The sequence below is a fragment of the Carex rostrata genome, chromosome 4, assembly GCF_964058835.1.
Source record: "Carex rostrata chromosome 4, lpCarRost1.2, whole genome shotgun sequence".
NCBI classification, from domain to species: domain Eukaryota; kingdom Viridiplantae; phylum Streptophyta; class Magnoliopsida; order Poales; family Cyperaceae; genus Carex; species Carex rostrata.
This window is the reverse complement of record NC_135921.1, coordinates 3,298,122-3,307,779: the sequence shown is the minus strand read 5'-3', so window position 1 is coordinate 3,307,779 and position 9,658 is coordinate 3,298,122. Positions and strand designations below refer to the sequence as shown.

Sequence of the window (9,658 nt, the reverse complement as noted above, 5' to 3'; positions counted from 1 at the left end):
TTTTACATTTGAATTCCCTAATATAGTTTGTCATTTGTGGTAAAAATAATTTATGTAATTTCTTTTTTAGCATGGAGATTTATTTTTCTTTTTTCTTTTGCTTTATTGATTGGCTTTTATTTGTCAACCCACTGTATATTTCACAAGTTATTATAGAGGAACTTATTTTATGGATTTACAGGTAAGAATCTGATGAGTGCTCCTTTTATATATTCCACAAGAAATTCACACGATAGTTCTACTTTTGTGTTACCGGGATCATTGATTATTATTTGCTGGCCATCATACATTTCATAAATTGGATTCCTTGGCAATCACCATGTTGATAATTTTTCAAATCGTGTAAAAAGAGTTTCAAAAGAAGAAAGAAAAAAAAATATAAATTCATAGTACATAGATATATATATATTGGGAGATGTAAAGATAACTTTTCAAACGTAAACATTTTGAGAAGCTGCGCATCCATACAAAATAATTTGCCAGGAAAATGTTTGTATCAAATAAACAACGAACAGCCTGAGTAATACTTATTCAGCAAATTAATTTTGAAAATTGAATTTGCTCTACTCTTGGATATAAATGGATTATTTGTGTAGTATCCAAAAAAGTAGGTATGATGCTACGTACCCAAATAGAGAAATGAGATTGAGCCGTCAGCCAAATCATTTAAAATACCCATCCGATCGAGAAACAATATAAGACAATGATGCTACGTACCTGATGTTTTGTCACTTGTCAATCGTATTCCTCCTCTAGCTATCCGTGTCGTATTTTTAATAAGCGAATATAAGTAATAATATTTTTTTTTATTTAAAGGATAAATGTATGGGCAACCTAATTAAATTTTGTTTATCTTGTTGATAAAAAATTAAAATAATAATTATTTTATACTTATTATTTTAATAGGATTGATAAATATAAAATTGTATATGGCAAAAAAAAAATATTATTATTATGATAATGATGATGATGACGACAACGATGACGACGAGATTGATATATAAAATATTGTATATAGTTTAATATAATATATATTCTTTTGTAATAATATGATCAATAATTATAATTTTTTATGTATTGATGAAGTGTTTTGTTGAATTTAACAGTTGAGATCAGAGAGCTTTTTTATGATGAAAAATATTGTATATATCATATATGCTTTATCTGTGTACATGGCTTATATAGCCAGAGTTGTAACGGTAAAAAATCCTAACGGTACAGTCCCTAAAAAGGTAACAGTACAGTCCCTAAAACAGGAATAAATAAATTGAAGCTCCTTAAATGTGAGCTCTTTATTTTTCCTAGAAAGTGCCTATGACGAAAATACTCTCACGGGTCTGAGGCCTTTTATTTCTCAACACTCCCCCTCAAGCTAGGATTATAGAGATCATATAATCCTAGCTTGCATGAAATATTCTCGAAAACCTTAGAGCTTAATCCTTTCGTAAATATATCCGCTAATTGATCTTCACTCTTGACAAATGGAGTTTCGATTTCTTGAGTTTGAATTTTTTCTCGAATGTAGTGGCAATCCACTTCAATGTGTTTGGTACGCTCGTGAAAGATTGGATTTGCCGCAATGTGTCTTGCCGCTTGATTGTCACAAAACATTTGCATTGGTTCATTAGCCTTCACATTCAAGTCGGTCAACACTTGCTTAATCCATGTCAATTCACTTGCGGTTGATGCCATGGCTCGATATTCTGCTTCTGCACTTGATCGCGCCACGACATTTTGCTTCTGCACTTGATCGCGCCACGACATTTTGCTTCTTGCTCTTCCATGTGACTAAATTTCCGCCTACAAATGTGCAAAAACCGGTGGTCGATTTTCTATCGAAGCTACCGGCCCAATCTGCATCGGAATAGCCACATATTGCATTAGTACCATTTTTTCTCATCCAAATTCCCTTTCCGGGAGAACTTTTTAGATACCTTAATATTCTATCAATGGCATCTAAGTGAGGTGTTCTTGGTGCATGCATAAACTTGCTAATTTGACTCACGGCAAAAGCAAGATCCGGTCTAGTTACGGTTAAATAAATTAATTTTCCTACGAGTCTTTGAAATTGGTTGATATCACTTAATGGTTCACCATCTTCGGTATTGAGCTTTATATTGGTGTCAATTGGTGTGATAGCCGGTTTACACCCTATTTTTCCGGTTTCTTTGAGCAAATCAATAACATATTTTCTTTGTGATAAAAATAGCCCCTTTGTGGAGTGGGCAATTTCTATCCCAAGAAAATATTTTAATTTGCCCAAATCCTTTATTTCAAATTTTTGTTTTAAGTTTCTTTTAACATCTTCAATTTCATTTTGGTTATCTCCGGTTATAATTATGTCATCGACATAAACCAAAACCACAGTGGTACCGTTAGAATTATGCTTGGTAAACAAGGATGAATCGGCTAGACTCATTTTGAAATTACAAGATAATAAGAAATGGTTAAGTTTACCGTACCATGCCCTTGGAGATTGTTTTAGTCCATAGATTGATTTTTTTAACCTACAAACAAGGTTAGAAATTCCTTCCTTTTTGTGACCGGGAGGTAATGACATATAAACTTCTTCCTCGAGCGTCCCTTGGAGGAATGCATTTTTTACATCCATTTGGTGTAAACTCTAATTTTTATTAACCGCAATGGAAAAAAGAATTCTCACCGTATTCATTTTGGCTACGGGTGCAAAAGTTTCATGATAATCGATACCGTATGTTTGGGTATTACCTTTGGCTACTAGTCTAGCCTTGTACCGTTCAATGGTGCCATCACAATTGTATTTAATTTTGTACACCCATTTACACCCAATCGGTTTCTTATTTTTTGGTAATTCACACAATTCCCAAGTTTGGTTTTTTATTAAGGCATGTAGTTCTTCTTCCATTGCTTTACACCAATTTGGATCCAATTTTGCTATTTCATAATTGGTTGGTTCTTCTATTTTTGACAAAGAGTTTAAGAATGCATAATGATCATGAGAAATATTATTGTAGGAAATATAATCTTGTATAGGATATTGTACCGAATATGTGACAAAATCCCTCAATCTTGTTGAAGGTTGAATTTGTCGGCTAGATCTTCTCAATGGTATTTCTTCTACTTGGACTTCTTCATAATCCCCACTTTCTTCGGTTTCTTCCAATAATTGCTCATCTCCTTCGGATTCTTGATTACTTATCTCAACATTTTCAAAAAGATTTTCTCTTCTTTCGAGATTAGTAACACAAGGTATAACAAACTCATTTGAAAATGATTTATTAGAGTGGTTTTCTTCATTTTTATTATAAAATGATTCGTTCTCAAAAAAAGTTACATCTCTTGAGATGTAGAGTTTTCTTGTTTTCGGATCATAACACTTAAACCCCTTTTTTTCAAGAGAGTAACCAACAAAAAAGGTTTTTATCGAGGTGAAATCTAATTTATCTATTTTATTTTTATGAACAAAATAAGTGCAACCAAAAACTTTCAAATGATCAATATTCGGTTTTTTATTATAAAGTATTTCAATAGGACATTTAAAATCTAGAATGGCACTAGGTAACCTATTTATCAAATAGGTTGCGGTGAGGACGGCTTCCGACCAAAAAATCTTTGGAACATTATTTTGAAATAAAAGTGTTCTTGTCATCTCAAGTAGATGACGGTTTTTTCTCTCGGAAATACCATTTTGTTGGGGGGTATAAACGCAAGAAGTTTGATGAATAATACCTTTTTGTTTTATAAAATTTAAGAAATTTTGATTTACAAATTCCGTTCCATTGTCCGTTCTAAAAGTTTTGATTTTTATATTAAATTGAGTTTCTACAAAACTTACAGATGTTTGAAAGTGAAAGAAAACTTCACTTTTATTTTTCATCAAATATATCCAAGTTGTTCTTGAAAAATCATCAATAAATATAACGTAATATCTAAAGTCATTATAAGAATTTACGGGAGCGGGTCCCCACACATCGGAGTGAACTAGCTCAAAAATTTCATTACTCTTAGAATTTGAATTACAAAAAGGAAGTTTTGTATGCTTGGCAAGCTTACAAACTTCACACTTGCTACAATCAATATTAGTAAAATTAAACATATGTTTAAGTATCTTGTCGGAAGGATGCCCCACCCGCTTGTGCCAAAGTTCACTTAAATCTTCATTTTTCCTAGTGTTGAAAATAAACTTGTTGCTATTCAAAAAATATAGTCCATTTTCTAGGAAACCTTCACCAATCTTCTCCTTGGTGAAAAGATCCTGAAAAATAACATTTTTTTCTTTAAAAATAATCTCACAATTCAATTCTTTAGTTAGCTTACTAATAGATAATAAATTGACAGAGCAATTTTCAACAAAAAAAGCATCTTGAAAAATTCTTTTTGGAAAAATGCTAACCATGCCCCACCCTTTAATTTTGATTTTCTCATTGTTGGCAACAGTAAAGAATTGTTCACCATTGATTGGACGATAATTCTTTAACAAACTTTGGTTCCCGGTCATATGATCGGTAGCACCGGAATCAAGGACCCATTTGGTACATTCTTGAGGTGCATTTTTGGTTGAAAAACCTATAGCTAAGCATTTGTTTTTAAAACTATCCTTATGAATCTGTTCACTGTGTATAGGCTTTTCTATACCGAAATTAAATTTTACATTTTCTGGGCTGGTTACATTTCCTGGGCTGGTTTTAAGTTTAGAGTTTAAAAGAATTTGAATTGGACCTTGGCCCATTTTCTGGCCCAGCAGCGAAGCCAACATCGACTCCAGTCGGTCGAGTCGGTCCTCCCGATCATTCTCGTTTCGACTTGGTCCAGTCGCTTCGCCCAGGCTTTTAGACCCCTCGTCTCCATTTCCTCCCTTCGTTGAGATCAGACCTCTCCTCTCCCCCTCTTTCGGATCTAGGGTTTTGAACTTCTTCTTCGCCGCCTCTGGATTCCGATCATTCCTCTTAGGTCGGAGGTGAGGATGAAGCACCCAGCATTTCTCTTGAGTATGCCCGTCCCGTTTACAGTGCGAGCATTTCTCACTCTCCCCCTTTCTCCCCCTTACCCCTTCCTTTGGCGCTGAGGTACTGGGCTGAGAAGGCATGAGCCTCCGGCTTTGGGTTCAAGTCGGAGGTCTTCATTGCAACTCGCCTTGTTGCCTCTTGCCGAATACGGGCGGTGACATCATCAAATGTCAGTTTCTCTTTGGAGAGGAGGATCTGAGCTCTAACAGCTTCATAACTTGAATCAAGAGCTGCCAGAAATGTATAAATTTTATCCATTTCTTCCCGTTCTCGGAGCACATTAAGGTCAGTGGTTGGTGGTCTGTACAATTTGAGCTCTTCGTATTTGGCTGTTACAAGTCCGATTAATTCTGGTATGTCTCTTGATTCTTGAGTAATTTTGACGATTTCGGTTTTTAGTTGATAGATTTGAGAATGGCTTGTTTGATCACTAAACTGCTTCTCAATGGCTTGCCATAGCTCTGCTGCTGTCTCGCAAGCCCAGAAGGAAGTGGTTAGTCGTGAATCAATCGAATTGGTGATTAATGTCATTGCTTGACTATCTATCACATCCCATTCTTCTTGATCATCCTCCCCCTGAGTGGGTCTTATTTTGCTGCCATTGACATACCCGAGCAATCTTTTTGCTTTGAGAGTAACTCTGGCTGCTTTGGCCCACTGTATATAGTTTTTTCCATCCAAAGGGATATTGGTTAATTTTTTAGATGAATTGAAATCGGCTTGATGCCTGATTATTGTGGTGGTTTCCCTTGGATCTGGAAGGATTTCTGCCATTTTGACAGTGCCCCTTTTTTTGAATTTTACTTGGTTGAGGGATCTTGAAGAGATTTTGCGGAAGCCTTAGTTTGGATCAGAAATGCTCTGATACCATGTTGAATTTAACAGTTGAGATCAGAGAGCTTTTTATGATGAAAAATATTGTATATATCATATATGCTTTATCTGTGTACATGGCTTATTAGCCAGAGTTGTAACGGTAAAAAATCCTAACGGTACAGTCCCTAAAAAGGTAACAGTACAGTCCCTAAAACAGGAATAAATAAATTGAAGCTCCTTAAATGTGAGCTCTTTATTTTTCCTAGAAAGTGCCTATGACGAAAATACCCTCACGGGTCTGAGGCCTTTTATTTCTCAACATGTTTAAAGTAATATATTTATTTGTTTGCAATATTTTGTGTTAGATTATATAAGCTATCATTTACGATATTTATTCATTATTTATTTGTTTTCTCTTATAGTTTTAACAGATAAGTGTCGGATATGAATAAATTTAAGGTGGATAATAAAGATTAAAAAAATCATACAAAAAAGACAAATTTTAAATAGCTTTAGATACATATGACCCCCAACAACACCAAAGTCGTGTCCGGTTGAAAGCGGTTTATTTCTTAACAAATTGTATATAATTTTTATTTGTATAACTTCAATTATTTTTTATTTAGTAATTTTACAATTTCAAATTTTACATCTCCATAATTTTAATTGTAAAATAACAATAATTATACAATTCTGCAACTAGAATTATGTTTTATAATTTAAACACTCCGTACGTCTTGAGGTCGGATCTGGAAAACCGAAAACAGGCCCCCGATATTATTTAAACAAACCACTTTCCAAGTTCCTCAACGGGTCGTGGCCCAGAAATGGGCTTGCACTTTCGAATCGAATCCAACCCGCTTATGTGAATTGATTGGTTAACGGGTAGGGTTCCGAGTTCAGTATTTCTTCATTCCTATAATTCCTGTCCGGAGATGGATACGGACACGGATACGAATAGTCTCACTGATAGATATGGATACGTTCTATCGGATACGGATAGGATAATTTAGGTAATTTTCGAATACGGATGCGGACGAAATCATAATATCCGATCCGTTTACATCCCTAGCGACTACCGTCAATCTCTTCCCCTCAATCAGAGCACACCATTTCTCGCCTCCAGAGCTCCCCATCAAGCGTCGCCCCCAAATCCCAACTTCGCTGTAGAGTACCTTGTCCAATCATGTAGTCTTTCTTCTGACGAGGCGCCTCAAGTCCCCCAATAAGCTCGACGCGATGCTCTGTTTCCTGAGAGAAACCGGCGTAGGCGAGCTCATGGATTATCATTTTAGGGCCAATATACATTTCATAAATTGAGATTTTCAAAATTAAAACAAAAAATGTATAAATTAATAAATTTATTGTGAGAAATAAAGATAACTTTTCAAACTTAATTACACATTTTTAGAAATTGCGTCAGCAAAAAAAAAATTCGCTTTTCATTTGTAACGAATAAACAACGAACAGCGAGAGCAACACTTTTCAGCAAAACTAATTTTGGCTCGTAATTCTGAAAGTTAAATTTGTTTTACTCTTGGATAGAAATAAATTATCCGTGTACAATCTAAAAATGTAGGCATGATGCCACATACCCAAATAGAGAAATGATCATATTGAGCAGTCAGCCAAATTATTTCAAAGACCCATACGAGAAACTATTAATTAAAGTGGTTTAAACTTTAAACCACAATTGTAACTCTACCCTGATATCTTGTTTCAAAAAACACTATGCTGATGTTTTATCCCCACTAAATCCACTGTCAAGCGCACGTATTCCCCGAAGATGGCTGGTATCGCCCCATTTCTTGATAAACCAATGGTTGTTAGAAGGAGAAATGAGGATAACATTAACTGAAGTATTCTTTATCTTGCCTTCCAATTTTCTATTTGGAGCAACTTCATCTTGCAGTTCTATCATGAAACCGCCATGACTAACCACTATTACTCTTTCACCTGACAAATTATATTATATTATATTATGTCTATTAAATTCACTAAAAATCAGAGAATTATAGTTGTTTTTTTATATACTTAAGGTAATACATATATACCTTGTTACTAACATTAGAGACTTGAGAGTAAAGATTGAACAATCTTACCAAGATTCCCAATTAGCACATACTAAACAAAAGGCTAGTGACCAGGACAGTATGGGTTTGGCAATAACTTGTATGTACCACAGTCCAGTAATGAGACAATAATGCTTCTCGTGAAGAGAATTTTCTGAAAATGTAACACCTTCCAAGGGATTTTACCTGTGTGTTGGCTGGCTATCTTTTGAAAAGAAGAAACACACCGCTCATGTAGTTGATCCAAACTTTCTCCACCACCCTTAACAAAAAAAATTAAAAGCAGGCAATAACAATTTGTATATTTAAAATAATAAAACCCGCTTAATTCCAAAATAGAGTAGTTTGTACTCAAGAGACCTTTCATATTAAATTTCTATGAAACTATAAGAAATAAAAATTCATAAAAGAAAATGTCAGGAGAAAATTACTGGAAGTCCTTGATCTCTTTTGTATAATATGAAAAGATTATAAGCACTAGGTTTCATCTTTTGAGCATCCACTAATGTCAAGCCTTGAAGATCTCCTAGATGCCTATCTCTCAATTGTTGGTCCAAGATAACCTATAATACATAACATATTAGCATATATACAATTTTTCATAGAGAAAAACAAAGCTAAACTTTGTCAAGATCTAAAATTAAAAGCAACACCTTCAAATCACATTGCTTTGCAATAATCTGTGCCGTCTCGGCTGCTCGTTTTAGATCGGAAGAATATATGGCACTGGACTTGAACTCTTTCGATAAGCGACTAGCAACCTTCCAAAAATGCAATGAGAAAAATAAAATTAAAAGGGAGATCAAATGCAATTTTCATTGAACAATTAAAGCATAGCTTACCGCTGCCGCTTGTTGCCTTCCAGTCTCATTTAATTCTGAATCCAATTGTCCCTGTTTATACAGTGGAAAACAGAGATAATTAAAATTTTCTCTCCTGGTACCAAACCACCGAATTTAGGAAAAGAGGAAGAGAGTTGAAGTATTGGAAAAAATGTGACCTGAAGGATTTGAGAAGCGTTACAGGAGGTTTCGCCATGGCGCACCACCACTATCTCGGCGTATCCCTCTGGTATATCCATCTCTTCCTCTGTGGCTCCGCTGGAAGACATGCTTCGGTTCGTCGAAACCCAAATGCACTTGTCAGAAATGCCAAGGGTTGCAACTTGCAAGACTACGAGAAGGAATGTAGATCTTATGTTTCATACTTTCGTTACCATCTTAGTATTTTAAAATTTTAACCTTACCGGCTACTTTTTTTTTTTTCATATTTTAAAATATTAATATTCCTGAGTTGGTCACTTGGGGTCCCACTCGAGTACAGAGCTAGCTGTGACGCTCTTTTTTATTATATTTCTTTTGAATTACTATATTTATTTTACGATCATGTGGCCTTTGATTTGTCTAATGAACATATTACATATATATAATTTATTTAATGGTGGCGGCTTAGTGTCATATTCCACTATAAAAAGATAAACACATATTTTGTCACTAGCAATGGCACTGCTCAACTATAGTTATGTATTAGTGCGCTATTTGATGAAGAAAAAAAATAATAGGTTCTGCGCAAACTCTGTAAAAGGTAGAAATGAAATATGAGAAAGTCGTTAATAAAGTTAAAATTTTAACGAGTGAGCTACGGTACTATGCACAGTGCAGATTGGTCTATACAACGGATTAATAATTTTTTTTTTTTGTTTTTAATTCTAACTGTTGATCTGAACTATCATGATTTTTATATAAATATGTACTTGTAAACTAAATTTCATATTTTTTTTAATTT

General features: G+C 34.5%; 2 protein-coding genes across 2 annotated transcripts; both read right to left on the bottom strand.

Moving 5' to 3' along the window:
• Positions 1-5,000: 5,000 nt before the first annotated feature.
• LOC144552497 (uncharacterized) lies at positions 5,001-5,759 on the bottom strand. The gene has a single exon (XM_078300475.1). The coding sequence runs from the start codon at positions 5,757-5,759 to the stop codon at positions 5,001-5,003; it is 759 nt and encodes a 252-aa protein (XP_078156601.1).
• A 1,672-nt stretch (positions 5,760-7,431) lies between these two features.
• On the bottom strand, positions 7,432-9,030 carry LOC144552724 (phosphoglycerate mutase-like protein 4). The gene is made up of 6 exons (XM_078300718.1): positions 8,874-9,030; positions 8,716-8,766; positions 8,527-8,634; positions 8,305-8,436; positions 8,060-8,135; positions 7,432-7,757 (listed from the first exon to the last, which is right to left on the bottom strand). Exons 1-6 carry the CDS (start codon positions 8,982-8,984, stop codon positions 7,531-7,533), a joined length of 705 nt encoding a protein of 234 aa, XP_078156844.1. The 5' UTR covers positions 8,985-9,030; the 3' UTR covers positions 7,432-7,530.
• Between the last annotated feature and the right edge of the window lie 628 nt (positions 9,031-9,658).